We start from the raw sequence: 27,177 nt of genomic DNA, 5'->3' as shown, positions 1-27,177 counted from the left end.
CTTTTTTTTTCTTTTCTTTTTTTTGTGTATGTGTGTGTGGGTCGCACTGCCTCTAATAATTTTTTATGCGTATTTTTCTGCTATGTGCTTTGTGTTTCCCACTTACCTGTTCTGTGCCCGCCCATATAAAAGGGGATGCATTCACAATGTAAAAACACTCCTGAAGAAGATCGGTCTTCCGATCGAAACGTCGAGTTGAATAAATATGTTTCCTTTAACGAAGCGTATACTTCGCTATATATTTTTATAAGCAGTCTAGTACTTCACGCTTTCGCAACCTATATATATTTATATGTATATATATATATATATATATATATATATATATATATATATATATATATATATATTGACACCAGCGCTAGTGCAGACGAAAACGCCTATTAAGATCAGGAGGAAGTGACTGTGTGGAAGTGTTTTGGAACCACAGGTCCTGGACTTGAATTGCGGCTTAATGGGGGCATGGTGCTTTAACGACGTAGCCAGCACCTTCACCAGATGTCACGTTGGTAATAAGCGGACGAGGCTCAACAGCGGCGTAATCCAGGACGTGCGCTTCCAGAACACTACTTCCACACAAACACTTTCTCCTCATCTTGATAGGCGCTTTCGTCAGCACGAGCGCTGGCGTCAATATTACCACAGCTCTTTCTTTCCTTCTTGCAGTAAACCATTTCGCAATACAAAAATGCAAAAGGCACTGATATTATTGTGGGGCAAAATAAAAATTTATTAACGAACTCATACCACCGCGAATCCATAAACTTGACGGTTAAGTACAAGCCCCATCGAAACAAGTGTATATTGGGTGGTAACGTGTGAGAATCCGGCAGCCTCGACGAGCTCTCCCGAGTCCCTGTTGAGGTGGCAGTTGCAGCAGAAGAAAGACCACAGCGGTGTCATCACATGCTGGAGGACTCTCTGCCATGCGCCCCTTGGCCAGGCCACGTGTTCCAGGAAGATCAGGTGTCCACCCTGAGATTGATATTTAAAGGTTTATAGGGCAGTTCATGCTTTGAATTGTTACCATACTTGCGCTGAATAAGATATACTGCGGCATCGAACCTCATACAGAACTTGTGAATTTAGAAAGGAAAAAGAGCTCAAGCAAGCGTCTAATAAGTAACTGCCGACCAGCCGCGCAGAAGTTGGTGGTGTAAGGAAGACGACGGGCATACGCGCGAGCCGCATTGCCATCGCCTGGTGCACGCTCCTGGCTCCACTGCCTGACCTCGGACTGCTGTTAGCCCTGCTCCCGTTGGGAAGCTTCACCGAACAAATCCCACCTGCCTGATCTTGTCGGCTTCGGACATCTGTGCGTTCACCCTCTTGCACAGGTCCACGACATCCTCGATGTAACTCGTGAAGTTCTCTCCTATCTGCTGCGACCGCGCACGCAAGCGCTGTTCGGCACGGAGTTTTGTGACAGCCAGGCGGCCGAATACCTCTGAGAAGTTCGTTTTGAAAACGGACCATGATATAATGTCCGCCTCGTGGTTCCAATACCACAGATTTGCCACGCCCGTCAGATAGAAAATCGTTCAGCTTGGTTTCCGCATCCCACTTATTGTATGCGCTCACCCGCTCATACGATGTGAGCCAATCTTCAACGTCATGGTCGTCCGTGCCGCTGAAGATAGCGGGGTCCCGCTGGCGGAGAGAACCAGCACAGACGACTGCAGCCGGGCTCATTTGTACGGCTTGGTTGTTAGAAGGCATCACGGTAGGGGGTAGCGTTCGGCTGCGAAATTCCAGGGCGAGAGGATATCCAGCGGCGCCTCCACCAAATATAAGGTGGGATTTGTTCGGTGAAGCTTCTCAACGGGAGCAGGGCTAACAGCAGTCCGAGGTCAGCTGGTCGAGACAGGAGCGTGCACCAGGCGATGGCAATGCGGCTCGCGCGTATGCCCGTCGTCTTCCTTACAGTGGTTTCACTTAAACTCAGATAAACTAACTTGATTTTTAACTTTGGGCGTAGTTCTTTGACTTCCAGAGCATCTTACAAAACAATGCTAGCATCGTAGAGAATGCAGTTCATTGATTTTGAATCACTTATATAAGAAGCTTAGTGCAAAGCAAGACACAGAGGGCGCTGTCTATCTATCAAATGCATAATTAATAGATTTGGGAACATATTTATTCAAAACAAAATTCTCTAGGCATGAGCAGGAGTGGAAAGAACACAATCTTCCTTCGGTGAAAACACTCAAAATAGAAAACCAAATAAAAAAAGTCGCTTTCTCTCCTAGAAAATGTACTGAAGGGCGGTGAAGCAAATTTTTTCCTTTTATCCATGTCGCGGAATAAAAATTAGGCTTTTTATTCAAGGTATAATAATCAAAATCAACATGAACTGGTAACAGAGACGTATCAAATCTCTTTGCAAGCATTTTTCAAACTGCTTTTGCTTTGCCTGAGCTGGACGTTTAGAGAATAGGGGTTGAGAATGTTTGTGCAAATGTAACATATTAACTCGAAAAACTAGTTTTCTCGATAGAGGTTATGCTAAGGAACCATAAAAACATCGATACATACGCTAAACCACGGGCCACTATACATATACAAAACCAAAGGAACGCTCGAGAAGTCTGGGATTCCATTTCGCATGCGCACTAAATACCAAAGTGAATAGAGTTGGTTGAAAACAAGCTCTGAAAGCAGCATTTTCAGATCCCGAGCAGCTAGTTTGCATAAGCTCAACAATACAAATTAGAGCACCAGGAATCAAAATTTGAAAGGAGGGATCATTGCGCGAATAAGAAAGCTGCGCGCCATTTTATTACAGGTGCTGCGCCAGCTATAGTGGAGGTGCCTCTATACAATGCTAAATCTCCAGCAACACTAGCAGGTGCGTTAAAGGTATATTCCATGATTTCATATTTGAAGAATTGGGGCCAGTCATTAACCTGAAAAGAGTGACATGAAGCAAAACCACCGATATGGACCAAAACGTAAAAAATATATTTCTTTCGCACATCCTCAATGTCAGAAATATGGGAGAGAGAAGTGGGATACACGGAGTGAAATACAACACAAAATTGGCAAGGTAATAAGTGCAAAAAATTGTAAAGTTAGACTAAATGGCATTAAAAGTCAAAACGCGAGATAAAGGAGAATATAAGTGCAAGAAAACACACAAAGAGTGATTGCACAGGCCATAGTAGTCATAAGTAATTGCCCAAAATTTCAGAAGCAAACATTCAGATCACAGCAGAAAAGGCGTGAACAATGCTTACATGATAAGAGCTTTATCTGGTTGGTTTGGTTTTGTGGGGTTTAACGTCCCAAAGCGACTAAGGCTGTGAGAGACGCCTTAGTGAAGGGCTCCGGAAATTTCGACCACCTGGGGTTCTTTAACGTGCACTGACATCGCACAGTACACGGGCCTCAAGAATTTCTCCTCCAAAGAAATTCTAGCCGCCGCGGCCGGGATCGAACCCGCGTCTTTTGGGTCAGCAGCCGAGCACCATAGCCACTGAGCCACCGCGGCGGCTGCTTTATCTGATATAAATGCAGCATCTGTGGGAAGGTAGTTCTAGTGTTTTTCTACATTTGGCAAGAATGATTGATAACGAGATCTCAGTGCGGCTGTCAGAAAGAGCAACTTTGCCTTTGTACCAACGGTATACACGTTAGGAGCAGTAGATTCACAATGTAGATAATCTTGATAGTAGGTCTGATGGAACAAAGAAATACCAAAAATTTTTCGCCGTAATAATAGGCACAGTAAACATACGCTAGGCCTTATTGTCATTGTGCTGGATCTTCTGATACATACATAAAGGCGAAACGAAATGGCGATTTCTTGAACCTTTTTTCAAGGCTTTAATGAACTTCAAGGAATTTAAGTTTGGGGCAGACAAAACTATTGCAAAGAAGCGCTTTTGAAATAGGGGCTTTGGTGAAGTTACCTCACAAGAATCATAAAATGTAATTCGCACTTTGCTATTTAATGTGGAAGAAACCTTTAGGCCAAGGTATTTTGTATGACATGGGCTGCAAGAGAGTGTTTCCACGTGTTATTTTATCGTTGGTTTATATAGTTTAACTTCCCAAAGGCACTGAGGCTGGGAGGGAGGCCGTTATGGAGTGTTCCTAACAATTTCGAACTCTGGGGTTCAATATGCACCGAGATGGCACTGTACACGGCCCTGTGGAATTTCTTCCAAATAGGAATGCCACCGCAGAGGCAGGGATCGCACCCGGCTCTTTTGGTGGAGCAGCCGGGCACCATAACCACACAGCCACCGCGGCGGTCTTTATAGCACGAGTACACCGAGGCACTTTCAGGTTGTCAACCAAAAGGTATTATTTTACATTTATTAATGTTTAGTCTTCTATGCCATTGCATTGTGAGTTAGCAATGTTAGTTAAACGGTGCGAAGTATTACGTTCTTGCGATAAATGTCACATTCGTTAGCATAAACTGCATGCCAGAATCTGCCTGTTAGATTATCTGTCAAGAACAAGAGAGATCCTAGATGGTGCCTTGGGGCACGCCTGATTTGAGTTTAGCTGAAAGAAATTTCACCGTAATTCAGATATACTGAGAGCAATTAATATATTAAAAGGATATCACGGTTGAAAGGACAATACTAATGTCAAGGGATCAGAATTTCTAGCTTCTGCCCTGTAAATTTGATATCCTGCCAATCTTCCCTGGTTTCGGCAATTTCTGCTCATAGTATTTCGTCTACCCTGCAAAGCAATGTCATAAGCATACTGGATATTACGAAGCTTTCCCAAACTATTTCTGTGAATACCTGATGCAAACACGAGGCGAAAGCACGGATCTTGTCTCCCGACTTGACGCCCTTTCATGTTGCTCCAGGTGCGAAAACCAAAATGAATTAAGTGTCCACGTGCCAGCCACCTTACCGTGATTGCATTGTTGTCAGCAAAAACAGATGCAAATAATCTGAGAAACAAGCGAAGCATGAATTGTAGACCGATTAGGAGCTTGCTGTGTCTATAAGCCATCGGTCGCTCTTCATCACAACGAGACATTTCACCTGCGTAATCACATGAATAGTTCGCCTGCTGCGCATGCGCGTTATGTGATTTGCTCTTCCTACCTATTCCGTCCCGATGTTTGATATAAACTTGTCACTTGTCGTTTTTTTTCTGTACTGGTGAAGGGATGCTACGTTGCTGATAAAATTTCATATGACTGTCCGAAACTCTGTTAGCAATTCAACGGACCGTGAAATGGGAGGACATGGAAGTCATTTTTATGCACATTTGCGATAAAGCTCTTCTACCAACCACTGCAAAGAACAAAAGTGGGCGCGGAAACCTCAACTAACCCGTCGGCCCTGTAAGCCGCCGCAGCAGTAAGGTGCATGTAGCTCCAAACTACGCGAGCTTCTTAAGAACAGACGTGCCTCACAAATTCTTTGCTGTCAAAAAAGTGCTTACTAGTAGCAATATAAATCGTTTGAAAAACAAAAATAAACTTTTTTCCTTTCAATGTTGAAAGTGGGCTGTTGAGTTTAAAATATGCTGAAATAACGATATTAACCATGGACAATATATAAGAGATAAACCGAAAGAGGAGATTATATTGCACAGGATGATACGCAATGTTTAGGCTCCGTAGCTACCCCGCTATTGTAAGGAAAATTGTTAGGGTGTATTACAGCGTCCGAAATTTGTATACATGATATCTCATGATGCCGACAAAGATTAGTTTGCTGGCGTACGTACCTTGACGAGCACTCGCTTGACTTCTTCAAGTACCTTCTTTGGATCCCTGGCGGAACACAACAAGTAGCTGAACATAACCACGTCGAAAGAGCCAGTGGGCAGCTCTGCCATGTCTTCGCCGTAGCCGTGGACCCAGCGCTCAAGATCTATCTGCAGAAGAGATTAATAACCAGTAATAAAATATAAGCTTTATTTGCCTCGAAGACCCCCCCCCCCCCCCCCCCCCCCCCCCCCCAGGAAGCACACATTCTACGGCGCTGCTGCCTTGTAAATTAGCAGCAGTGATCTCAATCATCGTCAGAATCTTCGAAGGAGTGTTTTTGCAAATGATCAAAATGGTTTTATGCCTGGCCTGCGTGCCTGAATAAGCGGGGTCAATGCATAACTACCGCTTCAATTCTTCGGATTGTGTTTTGAATGCGCGCAAGTTCTTGAATACCAATTAAGATGCCGTTTCATGAAATGAATGCGGCCTTTTCTGCGTACTGCCTCGTGGCTCTGATTAGGTCATAAATTACTTCCCTTGATTACCACGGCACGTTTATTTAACGAAGCTCCATGACCGTAACTTCTAGAGTGCATCAATAAATTTTGAGAGTGTTTTGGTATTATTAATGTAGATAAATGCTTTGCAGAATATCGAGATGCAACTTAAGTATATGCAGGTGAACCTGTAATTTGCTCTCACTCCAAAAACAATACAAAAGTTGCTGTCGTCACAACAAATTTTCAAAGATGTTTTCAACCAAACGTTTGTGGTAACAACAGAAATGTTTCTTTTATTCGCGTAGTTTTCTGTAGTTACTACAAAAAGTGCGACAGAAACAACTACAGTGCTACAGAAATGAGTACAACAGAAAAAAATCTATCACTGCGATAAAACTACACAACATTTTGTTGTATTTCTAACAAAGTGCCGCCGTTTTATTCGACTAGGCAAGGATAACAATTAATTGTTCAAAGGCTGCACAACGATTTGATCTGAATTGATGGCTGTTTTTCCAGTAGTTCTAAATTCTAGCTCATATCGTAACCCGAAAGCATCTGCATGAGAGGGTAGTCTTCTTCTTGACTTCCGTCTTCTTTAAATGTCACACCGATAGGGGGTACACCGGTCAAAACATTAACATTGTATTCGTGTTTAAAATTCCTAGCATAAAAGTAATCTAGAGGCGGAACCTTATTTTACACCATTTTCACAAAGGCATAGCGTTAGCAAAAGATAAACTTGGCTCTTCAAACATTAGTTCGATACTGCAGTACGCTTAAGCGACATGGGATCCTCCAAGCTGTTATCTTATAGGCAACTTCGAACGCATCGAGAATCTAGATGGGAGATTTGGTACCAATGAGACAAAGGATCTTTAATGAAAGACAGCGATATTTGGCGGCGTTGAAACAGCGCTGACATGGCAGTCAGCGTTAGGGAGGAGTTTTGTCAGGAAAAGGAAGCAAGAGAAAGCGCGAGAAATATAAAATAATAATAACTTTATTTGGCTTCAAAATATACATCATAGCTGGGGCCTCGAGTCAAAGCCGCCTTATGGCAGATTGACAAAGCCGCAGGCCCCCACATTGGCTATATTATTTTTTATTTATTTTTTTTTTTTATTTCTCCTTCGGGCAACATACAGGTATTGCCCACGAGGCAAGACAAAAGGAGGTGCTAAACCTCCTGACTGGGTCTTGTCGTCGCCTGGGTACAGCAGCAGGAGCGGTATTGCATTGTACAACAACAAAAGGCTGTCTTTGCCATCGCTTACAAAACAGACGAATCATAAACAGTTCTTGTAAATATATACAGATAATAAAATAATAATACACACTAAATCATATACAAAAATGGTACAGTAAAGCAATACATTACGGTTGTTCGAACCGATACAGCATTCCCTGCTGAAAAAAAAAAGCCCTACGACGCAACAACCCCACAGACCATCCACCACAGAACACCACACAATCTGCACGACACACCACTCCATCCGCACGACATATCATACGAATTGTATGGCATATCATACAGACCGCACGATATGCCACACAGACCGCACGACATCCTACTATGAACAATCTATGAGGCCACCGCACCACAGAACTCCCCTCAGCAGGGTTACATCAAACGGAACCAGAAGTAAGCATTTTGTTAGGACACAACGTTAGACAAAAAGAAAGACGAACAGATGCGTTTAAAACCCCTGTGCGTGGAACTATTTTTAGCTGCATCTATTACAAACGGATGAGAATTACACATCAACATGATCTGATGCTCAATTGATTGTGTTCCGTAGTTAGTACGAGGCCTATTTACCACAACAGAAGTTTGACGCAAGCTGTAACCAGTAGATCTGTTTAGGTACGTGTTAAAAAAATTAATGTAATTTGTTTTTATTTCGTTATAAATAAACACACATATTTTGAGTTCATACATGATTTTCACAGGGATCATTCGAGACTGTGTATTTGCCGAGCAACTATTTGTGTTGTTTCCTGCAGGTAAAAGTAACCGAGCTGCACGCGACTGCAGGGCTGATATTTTTTCTAAGTCAGTTTTGTTACAAGTACCCCAGATAAGAAGACAATAACTGATGCGGGAATGGATAAGAGAGAAATACAACTGTCTTTTCAGCGAGCAAGGTATAAGATCTCGAAGCCGGGAAAGCATACCAATAGCTCTCGCTATCTTGACACGGGTGTGGTCTATGTGGTCGCTCCAGCCTAGGTTGTGATGGAATTTAACTCCTAGAAAGGAATGGGAGCTGACACGTTCAAGGTAGCAAGAGCCGTAGCGAAGCTTAAAATCGTAATCTATTGGTTTGTTTTTTGCACAAAAAAGCATAAATTTAGTTTTTTTCTCGTTGAGTTCAAGACTATTTAAGTTTATCCATACACTAAGATTTAATAGCCAAGTGTTAGCAGTGTTTTCAAGTTCATTAAGATTTGTTCCAGAGAAGAATACATTCGTATCGTCTGCATATAATACTATGTCATCAGTTTGAGGAATGTTAACTATATCGTTTATATAGATCAAGAAGAGCAAAGGGCCTAATATAGATCCTTGCGGTACACCATATTTTACAGTCCTTGGGTTTGATTTGTAGCCATGTAGGCATACGAACTGAAAACGCGACTCAAGGTAACTGCGCATGAGTTGAAGTGCTATGCCCCTAATTCCACATATTTCCAGTTTTCTTAGCAAAATATGATGTTTGATGGAATCGAAGGCTTTGCGAAAATCTAGAAATATTCCAACGGTGTACAGCTTATCCTCAATATTTTTAATTATTTTATTTTTTATTTGTACGAGAGCCATTTCAGTTGATCTTCCTTTCTGGAACCCGTACTGCTTTGTTGATATGATGTTTTTTGCAACAAAAAAGTTGTTGAGGCGTTTGTGTATGACACGTTCAATCACTTTCGAAAAAAGAGGTAAAACTGAAATCGGCCTATAGTTGTTCAGGTCACTGTATTTTCCTCCCTTGTGAATGACGACGACACGAGCTATCTTCATTTTCTCAGGAAAGATTCCCGAAGCGAGTATGCGGTTGCAGATGTAAGCGAGCGGTTTTGAGATTAAGTGGGCAGTTTCTTTTATAGGTGCGGCCTTAATGTCGTCGTGGCCAGCTGCCGATCGGTTATCGAACGAGTTTATTATAAGGTTTATCTCATCCTCAGAAGTGGGCGTTAAAAATGCACTTTCAAGCAGCGCCTGCCCTATATATCTCTCCAGACTGCTGTGAGGCAATGAAAGAGATGAAAAGTTTCCAGCACCTGCGTTAGCTAGATGATCATTGATAAGGTTAACTAAGTTTTGCTCCGAATAAGTGGCTCCATTTATAACTAATTCAAATGGTATACCAGAAACGTGCGTGGCGTTTAGTTCATTGAATTGTTTCCATGTTTTTCGGGGGTTATCTGCGCACTTTTCGAACTTATGTTGATAGAATCTACACTTGGCTTTAAGTCAGAGCTAAGTTTGTTTCTGAACCGCTTGAATTCTTGCAGCTTTGCAATATCACGCGTCCGCAGAAACTGTTCGAACAGCTTATCCTTGTGTTTTATGCGCTTAAAAAGGTCATTCGTAATCCATTCTTTTCTTGCTTTCTTGTGCCGAACAATTGTTGTGAGGGGGAATGCAGCATCGTAACAAATTTGTAATTCGGACATAAAAATATCGTAGGATACAGATGGATCGGGTTCCTTATATACGTTCGCCCAGTTCAAGTTTTCAACAAGTGAATGAAAGGTCTTTTTTCTGCCGTCATTGATGATACGGATAGTATTATTTGTGCATTGTGTACGTGTGGCGATCGGTAATGCTACAAAAATCGGTAATGCTACAAATGGCAGCAGTAGCTTCATTACAGTCACCAGCACTAACGTACACGGCTCTAACATTAAGGCGAAAGCCTTTAATGGCTCATTCTCCCGTCCGTCCGTCGGCGTTACATCCAGCGCCTGGGGTGACTCATCGACGAGCGCAGCTGACATCAAACGGATGACGGGTGTCCACCGAGATATTTGAGACCTTTACTGCGAAATTTCCTTTCTTAAAATACAATTTTCATTTTATTCATTACGGCCCCTCTTTCTTTTTCTTCTTTCACTCCCACTTCCTCCCTTCCTCTTCAAACGGATGACGAGTGTCCACCTAGATATGAGAGGCAGTTACTGCGTAATTTACTTTCCTCAAATGCAATTTTCAGCTTCATTAAAACCCTTTTTTCCCTTTCATCTTTCACTCCCAATTCCTCCCTTCCTCTACAATCGGGTGACGGGTGTCCAACGAGATATGTGAGACAGTTACTGCGTAATTTCCTTTCCTTAAATACTTTTTTCATTTTCTTCATTACGGCGCCCTCTTTCTCTTTCCTCTTTCACTCCCACTTCCTCCCTTCAGGTACGGTGCGATTGCGCGCGGAATTACTGCCCATTTCCTTTCCTAAAAAAGCGTTGCGTTCAAAGGTGCTTCCAACCGGCAAGGCATCGCGCCGAACGGGTGGTGGCGTTCCATGAACTCCCTGGCAGCGCTACAACGCTCTGTTGCGTTCCACTCCTAAAGGCGAAGCGTGAGTCATTACTTAGCAGTTAATTAGTACTTGTCGTTAATCAGAAATTGGCCAATAAATAGTAATTGTAATTACTCAGTAATTAGTAATTAATTATGTGTGACGTCACCAGTGCCACAGAGGCACTCAAAGTGGTGCGGAAAACGCTTTCGCCTCTACGCACTGTAGACAGCCAAAGTGCCTCCTGAATTTTTAATGTAACACTAACGCATACAATGCAAAATTTTGCACAGAGGAAAAGAGACAAAAAACATACAATGCATGATTCTGGAGAAGGGAAATACGGGAATAAAATAAACATATAAAGGAGACAGAGTTCGCCTTCATATCTACACATTTGTTTAAACACAATGAGACATTTTTTTTTCAACAAAAAGACCTTACTTTATTAGGCAACTGCATTTAAGAAAACAAATGTAAAAGTAGACCTTGAAGTGGTGATTCTGATAGGAAAATGTATACTTGTTAAAATGTTAAAATGTAGGCCGTTGTGGTTCGGTATGTGCTAAGTTTCCAAGGGTCTCGGCTACAGGCTTCGTATGCTTCTTCGCGTCTTTGTAGGTTGGCCAGTGTTCGAAGAAAACATAAATTTTTGGACATTTCTCGTTTTTAACGCGACATAATGTGCAGTCAAGCAACTTTGTTACTGGGATTATTTTATATTTCAAGAAAAACAGGCATGTGCGCTGTAATTGTGGTATTCGTTCGACTATGCGTGAAAAGCTTTTTGCAGTACATGTACTTTTCGCATGTTTTCTTCTGTTGCCGAACCCCACACTAATATGCCGTAATTTAGACGAGAATGAAATAAAGATCGATATAGTGTAATTTTTACATTAGTCGGTAACACAAGACGATTCCGATAAACGATACCAATAACTAGGAACAATTTTGCAATAAGATGATCGACTTGATCATCCCAGTTCATTTTTTGATTGCAAAGAACACCTAGTGCTTTAAATGATGAAACCACTTCTAAAAGAACAGACCTAAAACATACTTGTCTGGTTAAATGCACTTGCTTATTCTTCGCTCTAAAAAGGATAGCTTTCGTTTTAGTAACATTTACTTGAAGTGAATTTTTGTGTCCATAAGTCTAAGTGAGCTAATGTATGATTGTCTAAATCAACTGACATGTCAACGTCATCTCCCGATATAAATATGCTTATGTAGTCTGCGCAAATTATAAATTTTACAAGTGGTGAAATGCGGAAAATATCATTAATATAAATGTTAATCGAAAGGCACCTAATATGCTTATTCATGTAACTCCGCTGGAGATGGATAGTGTTTCAGACAGGAATCCATTGATACTGACTGCTAGTTTGCAGTGCTCCAAATAAGACTTCAAGAGCAATGCAGTGTGCCCACGTATGCCATAACAATCAAGTCTGCGGAGTAGCAAGTTATGGCTTATCAAGTCAAAAGCTTTGGTGAAATCTATGGAGTTACCATTCACTATCTTCTTTCTTTCAAGCTCTTTTCAATCGGGTTTTCTATAGGGTGCTATAGGGTTCTATAGGGTTCTATAGGGGTCTTCTCTACGGTTTCTATGAGGTTTAGATGCGTTCTGTTAATTTATATATTTCGTCTTCATAAACTTATGACTTAACTTATTCTTTACTACTATTTTATTAACGAGCTCATTTCTAGTGTAAGGCTTGCGGCTACGCCATGTTCTTTTTACGCTTCTTATTGGAAAAGAGGTAGCGTAGATGGGTCTCAGAACTATCATTAAAGACTCGTATGTTGTTTGGCGGTCATTTTCTGAGAGCATGGTGTCCAAGGTGCATCAGCTATAGATTTCCTAAATGTTATACTGTTGTGCTCAATAATAGCCTGTGAAGAAAATGTTTCACTATCTTCATTCGCTTTTCATGTTTGAAGTCAAAGTATATGGGGAGATAGTCGTTCACATCGAAAATGATTACGCCCGATAATAAGTAAACTCTTTAATAAAAGAGAGCAATTCTGGCTGCGTTGAAACAGCGCTGACATGGCACTCTGCGTTTGGAAAGAGTTTTGGGAGAAAAAGGCAGAAAGAAAAAGCGCGGGCACGAAGTTAACCAACGAAAAATGAAGTACAAGGTTTTTAATTGAGGTGAATAAACATCAGAGCGGAACGCAGGAAAGCTTTAAAGGTTGAAGAGAAGTTCAGTTTCCTGCAGATGTGCATATAGAGAATACTGTGCACCTAGAATGCATATAAAGGACGGTGTATGAAGGTTTCGACGTGTGTCATTTCAGTTTTTGAGCGCCTGAAAAAACCTCAAAAAATTGAGGAAGAAAACTGCTGTCGGTTCTTTTCATCGCAAAAAAGGCAATAAAACACACCGACATTTCCGAAAGGAGTTCGGAAAGGAGTTTCCGAAAAGAGTGGGGTTGCTCGTCGGTGCTATTTGAAATAAGGTGGTGAAAGTCCGGTAATGCGGATAGGAAGCTGTGCCACTGGCTTTTGGGAGAGCGAGTACCAAAACGGTCCGCTTCATCTAACCGTTAGTTCCGTTCACTCAATCACAATAGGGGACAGATTCAACATGGCGGACGCCCATGCGGTATTCTAGATTTCTGGACGCCCCTGAACACAACAAAAATGTGAATACTGGCGAGGTGACAAGCTAAAGAGCTAACACCTTTCTTCGTGAGCGCATTTTGTCGTCATTTGGAACTTTCAAGATTTGGAAAGCAAATCTTCCTGAAGCTATTTTCCGTAGCATCGCTAGCATGTGGTTAGCTTTTCGTTACCATTCAAGATTATGTCGCATATATTAGCGCTGTCATGATCTAGCTGTTGTGTACTTTCCACTTTTAGGTATAGCTAACTTCGGTAAGGATAATCAATATGTGTTCAATCTTCCTTCCGCATCTTTTAGGTAATTTGGTTCTACACCAAGGTTTGTTACAAGTTCCGGTTCTCGAAATTGTATCACTGGTTGAAACTTGCTTTTTAAAGCAAATGCTGTTAATGAAAAAATTTGGTCACTGAAAAAGTGATAACTGATTTAGCGAGAACTTCCAAAAAGTAATAAATTATGCAGAAAATTAAAGAAAATGCAATTTGTTACTAGTAATCAATTAATTGTAGCACGGTGCGTAAAACTGATTAGGCCGCACCCCAGGCTTTGTTATTTCAAGTCTTTGCTGCCTTATAACAACACACTAAATTCAAGATTATTAGTATATTTTAAAAACACTCTCAGTTTCATGATAGGTATATCCTTCAATTCAGTTCTGCAAACCATGTTTTGTGGAATCACTTAAATGAAAAACGCATCCTTACATTGGAGCCACAGCCAATTGATTTGCTGCAACTTTGTAGTTCCCGCCGGCCGTGTGGCCACGCTTTGCCTTTCCCCTCACACGAATTGGTGACTACTCATTCACTACCAAAAGTTTTCTTGAAGTAATCAACAACAAAATATGCTTTACTGATAATAATAGCCTTCCAGCTCCGAAATAGCTGCGGTAATGGGATGGGGGCCATCCCAATTCAGGCGACAAAACTCAGGCTGAGTGTGTTGCAGCGTATGCAGAAAAGAAAAACTGGACTTCGCAAAACCGTCTATTGTCAGCGTCAGAACTGAATTCCTGCTACCGCAATAAGTACAAAATGATGTGTAGCGTTTGTGTTTTTATTTTACATTTCTCTGCTAAAGTTACTGTGCGAGCCATTTGATTTCATAATTAAATTATGGCGGGTGTAATTGTCGCTCGACTAATATTTTCTCTCCTCAGGCAGCTCGAAGCCTTTTAAGGAAAGGCGCAGAAGCCCAGTTGTTACTGGTTTATTAATTGCACGCCAATCTTGCGACAACTTTTATGACAGCGTAGAGGTCCTGTATTTCTTAAAAGTAAATATCATGAATCAGATTTCGATATATTTCACTTTCAGCCAATAAGTTGCGACATAGTCCAAGTCATTCGTGCGGAATCAAGTCGCCTATAAAAACAATATTCTGCAAAAATTGTGTGGTCAAATCAGAAATATGGAGTCAGTCAGCGAGTGGAGAAAACACTTATAATGATTGCACGAAGGTGGGCTACAGCGCGAAGAATTCCACAGAGTCCGAGTGTACCCCGTTCGTCAATGCGCTCGCATGCCACGTACGCGCTCGCTCCTCAAGAGCTAATGAATACCGACGAGCTCAAAGCTGCCCTATTAGAGGAAGCATTCTGTTCTCTCATTTTGTTTCTTCTGATTTTCTGAGGAGTTGGAGAGATTATATGTGGTCTTCGCACCTTTCAAAGACGAGGAAGAGGATGATTAGTGGCCTGCGTTGGTATGTACCATTAGGCTTGAGGACATCATATTCATCTGCCCCTCTCAGCGCGGCCGCTAATTTCAGTTTCTTTCTGCTTTTGTGCCCTACACGTGTAAATCTATGTTTTGCATCCATCGTGCAATAATATAGGGGTCCTGGACAACAGCAAGAAGCGCGTCGGGTGGTCTAGTGACGGCTCGGCGCCGTACACGCCCAGATGCCCCGTCACTGGCTGCGCCTCATGATGGACTGATGGCAACTCTGGCAGCGGCCACTGTAGCCGTGGCGACGGCCCACGAACATGCTTAGAAGAGACCATGAGAAGATCACGCAATCCGCGAGCCTTTGGGCAAAAATGCAGAGGACATGGACCTGAAAACATTTATGGTCGTGCCTTACAAGAAGGTACGTGCTGCTCGAGTTCCTGTCATCTTCAGGCCTACAAAATAAGGAGGAGACTTGCGGAAGGCCAGCCCCACGCCATGGGAACGGCAGCTGTGATGTCGGCCCAAGAAAAGGTGCTTATACATCACCTCAACAAGGACGGAAGCTTGATGATATCAGTATCAACGCTGCCCGCCGCGAACCGTCTGCTTGCAGTGAGAGAACTGGCTGGAGTGGCTGTAAAAGCCCGAGTTCCATGCTCATACACGGTAAGCTATGAGAAAATTGAGGACGTACCTCTCAATTACTCAAATGAAAACCTGCATGAGTACCTCCAAGAGCAAGACGTTGTCCCAGCAAGGAGATTCAGCGCTTACATTCGTGAAGATGGGGGAAACATCAAAGTGACACGCCGCTGCACCGTAATATTGGAATTGGCCAAAGATTCCCCACGGCCTGAACGGTTTACACTGGGCTTTTCAGTTACCCTATAACTGAATACTCTGGACCAGCAACGCAGTGTTTCAAATGCGAGAGACAAGGACATATCTCAAGACATTGCACCTGCCCCCTTCGCCGCAAATTATGCGCTGGCCCTCAATCACACAAGGAATGTACTACGTCGTGAGCGCATACAAAATGCGCAAACTGCGATGGTCAACGCTCCGTTTCATACGGAGGGTGCCCCATAAAAAAGCCACTACGGATGCACGGATAGTAGAACTAGTATGAGAAAAACCGCTGAAACGTCATGAACAACCACCTGATCCTCAATTTGTTTATTGTTGGGGGGGGGGGGGGGTTCAATGTCTTAAAAAGACTCAGGCTATGAGGGACGCCGTAGTGAAGGGCTCCGGAGATTTCGACCACCTGGTGTTCCTTTACGTGCACTGACATCGCACAGTACACGGGCCTCTAGAGTTTTGCGTCAACCAAAATCCGACCGTGAAGCTAGGATCGAACCAGCGTGCTTCGGGTCAGCAGCCAAGCGCCATAACCGCAGAGCAACCGCGGCGGCATTGACCCGGATTTTGTTTTTCCGACTATGCAAGAGCAAGATCAACACACTAATCTAGGCAAGACAGCAGTAAACTCCTACGCAGCAGCTGCTAAGAAAAAGCGTAGGAAGCTCTCGATCTCTTCGCGTATTTTGAAGTTAGCCCCGTCTTCCACACAAAACGCGATAAATGCCAACTTCCCCTGCAAACCTAACACGCCGCAACCTGACAGGATGACCTACCAAATGCAGCAAAGTGGCATAGAACAAGATATTTCGTGATTAGTGGTACTTCTGCTGTTTGCAGCCATAAACGCTCATGTCCGCGCAAGCCCTTCGTAAAGATGTCTCCTTGAGGTCGAAGCTGTTCTGGCAATGGATCCGTTGGTGTCAGCATCGTATGACCCACAGGAGCGCATCTCAAAACAGCAGGAATCATGGTTTTAGCAATAAACTCACCTCATCTAACCATCCACGACATCTTTCGTAAATGCACCATATTTCAGTGGAACGCTCGCGCTCTACAGTAGAAACTTTAACACTTTCGACAGTTATTGCGGCCATATCACTTTGCTTTTATTGTGGTATCAGAATCGGAATCGCATGTTGGCGAACAGTTGCGATTGAACGGCTACCGCCTCCTTCAGTTTCAGTTTCAGTTTAAGTTTATTTCCCACAACAAGTACAGGGCATGTACGAGGTGTGGCGAGGGTGACGGGACAAAAGCTGCGTCAAGGGCAGCTTGACTGGCCCCGTCTCCCCGAACAACGTGGCAGCAAGCACGACAGTTCAGAAGGACATAAAATATATATGATGGGAAGAATAACAAGGAACAAATGCAAAAAATATATACGAACAAGATAAGTGCAAAAACAGTGAATGAGTGCATTAGTTAAAAAATACAATCAAATCTTACAGTACAGGTTAGTTAATAATGTCGAATAATTTTTTCTTGGTTACAACCCGCAGCTGCTCTTCCGTTAGCTTATATTTGTTAAGTGTACTAGGCAGCCTGTTTCGAAGCATCTGGAGACCGTAGTTAGTACGGGATCGCGGAACGTGCCAGTGTTCATGGTGGTGGGTGGAGCGAGATGACATGTTAATCTGCAAGTTTGCAACGGCTCGTAATGTTGTTATATTTTTATGGATTTAAGATTTCAAAGATGCCAGCAAATGGCGCCCATAAAGCGTGGAAATTTTAGTAATCTTGTATTTAAGGAATAGGTCGGAAGTGTGGGCATTATATGGAGAGTTTGAAATGACTCTAACTGCATTTTTGTAATGTAACCAATCTATTTAGTGATTTCTTGGTGCCAGTACCCCAAACAAGATGACCATATAAGAGATGAGGTGCAAAAAGCGTGTTATAGAGCATTAGTTTTGGGGGGACACGTAAAAAATGTACTTTTCTCAATATACTGTAACGTACTTGTTGACGCGTCTCACCAGGAATACCACCTCCTTTGTCTGGACCTCTGAGCAACAGACCGCTTTCTCTACGCTCCGCCAGCGCCTTCAAACATCTCCCGTTCTTGCGCACTTCGACGAAGATGCCGATACCGAGGTTCACACCGACGCCAGTAACATCGGTCTTGGAGCTGTCCTTGTTCAACACCAAGAGGGCCTTGAGAGGGTTATCGCCTATGCTAGCCGTACTCTCTCCCGCGCCGAGAGCAATTACTCCACGTCTGAAAAAGAATGTCTTGCGGTGGTGTGGGCCACCATGAAGTTTCGCCCTTATCTATACGGCCGCCCATTCAAAGTCGTAACCGATCACCACTGCCTATGCTGGCTGGCAAATTTGCGAGACCCATCTGGACGCCTGGCACGCTGGAGCTTACGGCTCCAGGAATTTGACATCACTATTGTCTACAAGTCCGGCCGCAGACACGAAGATGCCGACACACTGTCGCGCGCACCAGTTGATCCTGGCGACGCAGCGCCCGATGACGACAGCGGATTCCTTGGTACGCTCACCGCCTCCGACCTACTGACCCGGCAGAGGGCGGACTCGGAACTTCGCCCTCTCATTGACGGCCTTGAAGGTAGCGATACGGCTATACCTCGCCACTTCTCTCGACGTCTTGGCTCCTTCTGTTTGCGGCAAGGCCTCTTGTACAAGAAGAACTCGAGAGGCAACGATAGACCTTACCTTCTGGTCATTCCAGCCGATCTCCGAGCTGACGTTCTTTTCGCCTGCCACGATGAGCCCACATCTGGCCACTTGGGCTTTTCACGTACGCTCGCCAGAGTGCGAAACATGTACTACTGGCCTGGACTTTCTGATGATGTCAAACGCTACGTTAAAAGCTGCCGAGAATGCCAGCGCCGGAAAACGCCACCACTTAAGCCGGCGGGTTTTCTCAAGCCCGTTACAGCCCCTCGCGCTCCGTTCGACCAGATCGGTATGGACCTCCTCGGCCCTTTCCCTTTGTCGCACGCCGGCAATAAGTGGATCATAGTTGCTACCGACTATTTGACTCGCTACGCCGAGACCAAGGCGATCCCTCGTGGCACAGCTTCCGAAGTCGCGGAGTTTTTCATGCACAACATCGTCTTGCGACACGGCGCCCCATCGCACGTCATTACCGACAGGGGGACGGCGTTTACAGCGCAGCTAATCGACCACATCTTTCGGCTGAGCTGCACAACGCACCGCAAGACCACAGCCTACCATCCGCAGAGCAATGGCTTGACCGAAAGATTGAACAGGACCCTCTCGGACATGTTGTCCATGTACGTAGATGTCCAGCACAAAACTTGGGATGAGGTCCTGCCGTATGTCACCTTCGCCTATAACACCGCCCTGCAGGAAACTACGCGCTTTACACCGTTCCGCCTTGTGTACGGACGTGAAGTTCAGAGCATGCTTGATGCCATGCTCCCGTGCCCAGAGGATGACCAACTCGACCCATACGCCCAACAATTTGCCCAACGTGCTGAAGAAGCCCGTCAGCTGGCCCGTGTGCACATCGGGCAACAGCAGAACACCGACGCGCGCCGTTACAACCTTCGCCACCGACAGGTTGACTACAAACCCGGTGACCAAGTCTGGGTATGGACTCCTGTCCGTCGCCAAGGCTTGTGTGAGAAACTGCTCTGCCGCTATTTTGGCCCTTACAGAGTGATCCGGCGTGTGAGTGACGTAAACTATGAAGTGGTTCCGGACGGTGTTGCGCAACCCCGACGCCGACAGCCCAGCTCTGACATTGTGCACGTTGTACGGCTTAAGCCGTACTATACTCGGTGACGCAGACGTGTTGATGTCTTGGAACGGTTCACTTGCGGAACTTTGCTCGTTTCTTGTTTATTTTTTGTTTCGTCGACAGCGCTCTTTTTTCATAAGGGGGGGAATAATGCCACCTAGCATTGCCAGGTGGCGCATAGCTGCTGACGACGACGAAGAAGGGCTCGCGCCGTGTGGAATCTGTCGCCCTTGCTGCCCAGCTTGCGTGGCCTTGTCTGTCTTCGCACTTGTCATTAAAGCCCCCCTTCGTCAACAAGTACGTTACAATACCTAATACTTTGCACAGTTTAGTTTGTATGTTTTCGGCGTGAAAATCCCATAGCATGTTTTCATCAAAAACGACACCCAGGATTTTGCTGATGAAGAAAGTTCTATTTCAGTATTATCGAACTTCAGTGGATTAATGCGAACATTTGTTTGTTTAGCTTGAAAGAGAACTGCTTTCGTTTTGGAACAGTTCATTTTTAGGTTATTAGCCCTTGACCATTTACATAGTTTGTCCAAGAATAGGTTGGCGGATTTGACGAGGTCATTTGCATTGCTTCCTGTAAAAAATATACTGTTGTCGTTGGCGTATATAACATAATTTATGGTGCTATCTAGAGATACAAGGTCCTTGATGTAAGCATTGAAAAACAGTGGGCCGAGAATACTCCCCTGAGGTACGCCATGCTTATTTTTTTGTAATGAGGACATTTCATTTCCTATACATATTGCTTGATGTCGATTTGTCAAGTAACTTTGAACCAAATTAAAAGAAATACCACGAACACCATAGCAAGACAGTTTCTCTAGTAGGATATTATGATTGATTCTGTCAAAAGCCTTGGAGAAATCCACAAATAGTCCTAGTGCTAGTTGCTTCCTTTCAATATTATCTAAAATTAATTCTTTTTGGTGAAGTAGAGCCGTCTCAGTAGATCTACCTGTCCGGAAGCCATATTGCGATGATGTAATAACAAAGTTAGCATCAAAGAAACAAGTGAGTCTTATAAAGATGATTTTCTCGAGTGGTTTTGAAAATATTGGTAATATTGATATTGGCCTATAATTTACCAAGTTATCCTTTTCTCCACTTTTGTACACTACTGTCACTTTAGCAGTCTTTAGTTGCTCTGGAAATACACTCGGAGCGACCAGATTACACAGATAAATAACATCGCGATAGGCGGGGCAATAAGGAAGAGACACAAGACACAAGGGCTGAACTAACTGGCCCGGCTAATTCCACTCCTCGACCAGATTACGTCAGCAGGTTGCCGATAGGCTTCCTCAAGGCTATCCCTGCTTCCGTGGTTGAAATCCCGCTTCACAGTGACCACGAGTAGGAGTGTGCTCTGACAGTATTTGGTAGGCAGACCTACAGTCTTACTGGTGTATATTTGGAACCTGGCAAACCGTAAGACATGTTGAGGCCGGATCATTTAATAACCACATGCTACTTGTGGACACATTAAGCCTCACAGTGAAATCTGGGGCAGCTCCCATACATGTGCGTGGAGTGCGAATCTTCCCTGCCTTTTCGCAAAATTTTCAATCCAGACCCTAAACGACGGCAGGATAACTTACCTCCGAGGTGTGACGACCGTCAGCTGCATTGATGTGACCTTCGCAACAAGTGTACCAATAAAAACTTCTCCTGGTGTACTGACTTGGAAACACATGACAGAGATCATTACTCAATTCTCATATGCCCTGGTAATGCGCAGGTGTCACCAAGAAGAAAACTTATAAAGTATACAAATTGGGATACCTAGAAGAATGCTGTGACCAAGTGAATTGCAGCTCAGCTAAGAATACGAAATTAGTCTCCACATTAGCTCATTGCCTGGAATTGAGCATGCAAATCACAGCCAAAAGTGGCAGATTACCGTTAAATAATCAGGAATACGAAAGTCTGTGCGTGATGTGCTGGCATGCCGAAAGGAAATCTTTACTCACGAAAACCTTTCAAGACCTTCAGTCCTGCCGACGAGCACAACGACGCATTAGGCACTGCCTAGACAAACCTAGTCGGAAAAGGTGGCGAGACTTCTATTCAATATTGGATGCATCAAAACCGGCTGCCAGCATTTGGCGGACTGTTCGAGGTACGCGCACGCCTCCTCACCAGATTGATCCCTTCGCTGCACTATCTCTCTATGAACGAAAATCTACAAGAAGCTTCGGAAGAATACTGCAGGCTTCCACCAGCGTGTTCACAGTCTTCGACAGCAAAGACAATTTGTCAATCGTACCTCCTACAGGAGGCTTTGCAATATTAGAACTAAACACAGCTATAGCTGAGTAAAACAAGCGAACGTCTCCGAGCAGTGATAAGGTGAGCTATGGAGCTCTCTCAAAGTTACCTCAAAACTGCCGTTTTCTTCTGCTAAACTATTGCAGCTCTTCCTGGTTTATTGGTGAGGTACCTGCGGAGTGGAAGCTGACAAAAATAATTGGTATCTTGAAGCTGTCAAAACAGCCCAATAAGTGCGGCTCTTTCCGGCACATGTCCCTACTGAGTTGTGTAGGTAAACTTGTGGAGCGTATGATCCATAAGCGCTTAACATAATTTCGCGAAAAGCCACAGTGACCACCCATAAGAAATGAACGGGTTTAGTCAGCAGAGATCTGCAATTGAAAATATCATTGCCTACGTCACATCACTTGAAGAAAACTTACATGGTGTGTGCATCCCCATCGGTGTTTCTCTATATGAAGACTGCTTTTGATTCTGTTTTCCACCATGCCATTCTCGCAGCCTTGGCTAGTCTTCGACTGGAGCCAAGCTGTACAAGTGGATCGAAAACTATAAGAGCGAATATTTTATAAGTACTCCGGACGGCCCAGTACTGTCTCACGCAGTAGGGAAGAGCGTGCCACAAGGTGCTGTGCTGAGCCCCCTGCTGTTTAATACCGCCCTGATACAAATAACATGAAAACTGCCACAAGGACTGTACATCAACATCACCGTTTATGCAGGTGATATCTTCATCTGGACTGAATCCAGATCGCTAAATGCTACGCAGCGACATCTTCAGAAAACATTACTAAACATCTCCACATAATTTGCTCCCCGAGGGCCTCATCTTTCTCCTGAAAAACGTGTTGCCGTGGCATTCACTAGGACAAAATATTACGGAATATCCGCTCCTTCTTGCTCGGACGCTGCTACGTACCTAAGTACGAACCCAATGATTCCTAGGTATTGTGATAGACCGCAACCTCTCTTTGATATTCAATGTTAAAATCTCAATGCGAGAGTAGCAGCAGCATGACAAATCTCCAGATTAATGGCAGGAACACGTTGCGGCTGCAATTGCCGCTGTACAATTCTCCTTCATAATGCCTATGTCGATGTTCGTTTGCGATATATTTGCAGATTTTGCAGAGAAAGCTTCCAAAACGTAATAGAACGCTGGAGGCAGCGCAGAACAGCTGCCTGCGGATCTGTCCCGATCGCCCTAGTAGCTCCTCCACCTCGGGAAGAGTTGCGGAAACAGGATGTCTTCCACTCGAAGTCATCGCCGCACAGGTAACGATTCTAACCAATCAACGTCATGTACTTCAAGAGAATAAACATTTCCTGCACCGAGTCTATAAAACCCACAACAATTCTGGCTCCGGTCAAGCTGTGCAGCCATTGCACCTTCCTGCCATCAGTCAGCCACGTAAACTTCTAGCTCGAACTTTTACAACTTGGACACTCTCACTCTTGAAATCAGGCATTTCATGCCGGGTGTCACAGAGAAATACGACATGCCACAGGCTGCGCTGCTACAAGCTGTTCTGATCTACTTAGCTGTGCAATTTAAAAAAGATACATTTTTAACGATGCCTCAACTTCTCAGGACTCCTCATCATGTGGCATTTATGCGGCCTCATCAGGCCAAATGTTTTCATAGCGCCTACAGCGCAGGACACCCTCCACCGCATCGCAGTTATACAGAATAAAAGAAGCTGTCTCCTACATCTTGCGCCATCATCCAGAACGCTTTGTAGTCTTCACAGACTCGCAAGGAGCGCTACAAACCTTGTCGAACCTACCCGACGATAACAAATAACCAGCCAATTTTTCCTAACATTGGATACCTGCACCACTTGGCTGTTGCTAAAGGCCACTCTATAATTTTTCAATCGATTCCAGCTCACTTCGGCGTCCTGGTCTACGAGAAAGCAGACGATGCGGCCCGCAAAGGTTTACAGTGTCGATACTATAAGCTCATCTTCACAAAATTGGATGTGACCCAACTCCCCAAACGATAGACCCAGGATGAAAAGAACCGTCTCTGAACTTGCAGTCATTAATACCCCTTTCTGGGCCGCCGCGCTGGCTTAGTGGTTATGGTGCTCGGCTGCTGACCCGCAAGTCGGGGGTTCGATCCCGGCAGCGGCGGCCGAATTTTGATGAAGGCGAAATTCTGGAGGCCTGTGTACTGTGCGATATTAATGCACGTTAAAAAACCCCAGGTGGTCAAAATTTGCACAACCGTTCACTACGGCGCCGTAGTAGCCTGAGTTGCTTTGGGGCGTGAAACCCCATAAACAAAAGCATAAACCAAACCTATGATCCTTTTCTCCATTCCGTCGACCCACAACTCAGATCACGACTAGCAGTCGGGATTCCGCGTCATCCAGGAACAATTTATCAACGCCTCCGTCTTAATGTTGCATTTACCAACAGTCTGCGATAGCGATTCGAGCAAGCAGACAATCAGTATTGTGACAGCTGTGGCTCCATTGAGACTATGCTTCATATTCTCTTCGAACATCAAGCCTATGCCAATGAATGTGCCACTATGCACAATGCATTGTTTCCGTCACGCAAGTTCCACTCACAATGGACTCTATACTAGGTCCTTTAGGCCCCTACATACAGCAGCGACGGGCAATGATATTCTTATCTGCCTATTTAGACACTGTTGGTATTTTGGACAAACTCTAAATTGCCCAAAGCACTTCATCACCCTGCTTTACATGCACAGAACATCACTTTATTCTCATCCAAAGATGCCTTCATGCCGGGAACTGTTGCGTTACAAATATATTCAATCACCGCAGTTTTTTTCTCGAACCCTTCTTCCATCTTTTCTCCCCTATTCCCTCCCCTTCGCCTTGTAGCATGTCAGCAAATATTCACGCCAGCTAAAACCTGTTTTTCATTAAAGAGCTCTGTGTCACGCACGCGCACCTTTGAAGGGGTTACTTTGTCGCTGTCTGATTCGGTCCGACCGAGAGCGGGTTGTGCTTTATTGGGCGAGGACTGGAGCAAGCGCGCCGGCTCCATCAGTGGAACGCGGCCTCCCGGACTTGAACTTACTGTGTTGTTTAGCCCAGCTGCGGATTATAACTCCTGTCGACACCTCATTAAGCTTCCTAGAAAGAGTTTTGATAAAGCCTTGAGTGTCCGATCGATCACAGAGACTATCTAGCGGCCTCTTTCTCTAAGCCAGCGCACCAAGGCTCCGAGAACTACAGCCGGGCAGGCTTCACTCTCAGTGTCAGAAGATTACATTTTATGTGCCTACATCATCACCATGTCTGACATCATCACCACTAAAATCAGTCCCGCCTAATTTTTTTCTTGCATTCATTCAAGCAAACCTCTATACATCATCCCTTCGCCGGACTCTATTGTACAGCCGATAGTTCTTTTTTTTCATATAATATTATTTGAAATAACCCCTTGTTTTAAATGTTCAAAGCCCCAATTACGTCTTCCCTTTGCGCCAAAGCGTCCTCAACTCGAGTTAGCTCAGTAATTTGTTCTGTCGTTGGTTTAATTTCAAACACACATCCTAGGATAAGATACGATTAATATATGTGGCAACTTTTTTCTCGAAATATGCGCCCTCATATGAGCGATGCAAACACGGAATAAACACCACCCCACAGTACCTTGTCGCCCTCATCCAGCGCCACATGGTGACAATTACAGACAGGCTGCTTTATTCCCCCCACCGTCTTTCATGCTTTCACCCCACCTTTCCTCCTGATTGTACCACCTGTGGCGTGCCAAGATCCACACTTTTCCACTACCTTTGGGAATGTCCTTCCCCAAAGGCAGTACCCCCCATCCCCATTCCCACTCATTCTTACTGGGAGGCTGCTTTACGGACCGCTCAGCCCGCCGGCCAGAAATGGCTGGTGGATCAGGCTTTACGTGAAGCACAAGCCCGTCGACTCCTGGACCAGTAGGGGACCACCGTGGAAGACTTTTTTTGTGTGTAATAAAGTTGTTTCCATCCATGCATCCATCGAACACGGAATAAAAATTAGCTCCGTTGTCCAGCTCAACCAATCTGCCTCAACATGTTCAGGCTTTGTACTTCCTCTCCTTTGCATATGTGATGGTAGTTTCTTTGCAAAATGCGGGTGTACGCCTCTTATATAGCCTCACTTCTATTGAGTTTGATTCAGGAGCTCGGACAAAATTGTAACAATATCTTGTCGCTCTCAGGTCTCTTGTACTTTTGTCAGCATTCATGATCATGAACTACACTCCTATAAATAAGCCTTTCATTAACCCCTCATTAACACCTCTTTTTGGGCTAGTTGGTGCATACTTGAATTAGAGAAAAAAAATAGCACCAAACCATGCATAACTCGTTCGTTTCTTGGGGTATGCATGGTTTGGTGCTATTTTTCTTCTAATTCAATTAACCCCTCAGTTAAACATCTTGGAGCGCGCAGATATTTTTCTGCATTTTTGGGTCCGACATGTCCCACGCCGCTGAGAGGTGTGATAGCACGTTTTAGATGTGGTCATTCAATGAAAGGGAGCCAGAAGAGCCGTGTGGCTAAGGAAACTGGAGAGGAATCAAAGGTTCAACATCACCTGCGTACCTTGGGGTTCTTCTTGAGTTCTGCCAAGAACGCCGAACCGAACTCCTTGTTGGGGTCCACGTTCGTATACTGGATGGGGCGCGTCACGTGCTCGAAGTTTCCGCCAAGTCCCGCTCCTATCTCCAGAACCCTGAGCGCACCTCTCCTCTTGAGCTCAGGGTCTCGCGACTCAAGTGACTGCAGGGGTTTCAGGGCGAGGCGCCGTACTTTGCGTAAGCCATCTGCCCATAGAATAGTCACCAGCCGAAAGAAGGTGACAAAGTAGAGCTCTCGAGCCTTGCGAGAGAGCAGCAAAGGCAGGAAGAGCAAAAGCCCGATAACGTGGAGGGACAGGATCAATAGAAACGACAGCAACGGCTGCAGATATTGGCCCATGTCTGTTCTTTTCCTCACGTCATTGGCGCTCTAGGCATTGGAACACTTGTACGGACGCTTTTTATTCAAGCACGCGGGGAAAGGATTCCGGTAACCGCGAGCAGCTGCAGCCATTGCCAGGCACCGTAAGAGTCGTTTACCCCGATGTAGTTGATTGGTTGCGGTGCTGCATTAGTTGAGCTCACCGTATAATTAAGAAAGGTTAGAAGCCTTCCCCACCCCCCCGCCCCCCACAGTGTTCGACACTTGCATACATTGCTTGTCACTGACACGAGAAATAATGACTGCTGTGGTTTTTTTTTTAAGCGCACA

At 44.4% G+C, this 27,177-nt stretch overlaps 1 protein-coding gene across 1 annotated transcript; it reads right to left on the bottom strand.

Moving 5' to 3' along the window:
* Positions 1 to 741: 741 nt before the first annotated feature.
* Positions 742 to 26,865, bottom strand: LOC149325548 (thiol S-methyltransferase TMT1B-like). Its single transcript, XM_089564332.1, has 3 exons — positions 26,491 to 26,865; positions 5,707 to 5,856; positions 742 to 975 (listed from the first exon to the last, which is right to left on the bottom strand). Exons 1-3 carry the CDS (start codon positions 26,863 to 26,865, stop codon positions 742 to 744), a joined length of 759 nt encoding a protein of 252 aa, XP_089420458.1.
* Between the last annotated feature and the right edge of the window lie 312 nt (positions 26,866 to 27,177).

This window comes from Amblyomma mixtum, chromosome 10 (genome assembly GCF_055824585.1).
Source record: "Amblyomma mixtum isolate Tamu chromosome 10, ASM5582458v1, whole genome shotgun sequence".
Classification (NCBI taxonomy): domain Eukaryota; kingdom Metazoa; phylum Arthropoda; class Arachnida; order Ixodida; family Ixodidae; genus Amblyomma; species Amblyomma mixtum.
The sequence above is the reverse complement of the archived record's forward strand: the minus strand, read 5'-3'. Positions and strand labels throughout refer to the sequence as shown.

What these genes read in the sequence shown, in the direction of transcription:
- LOC149325548 (XM_089564332.1), bottom strand. Translation starts at nt 26,865, where the DNA reads ATGGGCCAATATCTGCAGCCGTTGCTGTCGTTTCTATTGATCCTGTCC. An exon ending in AACTCAAGAAGAACCCCAAG is followed by an intron (nt 5,857 to 26,490) that starts GTACGCAGGTGA and finishes TCTCTTCTGCAG; the next exon opens with ATAGATCTTGAGCGCTGGGT. An exon ending in TCAAGCGAGTGCTCGTCAAG is followed by an intron (nt 976 to 5,706) that starts GTACGTACGCCA and finishes TATCAATCTCAG; the next exon opens with GGTGGACACCTGATCTTCCT.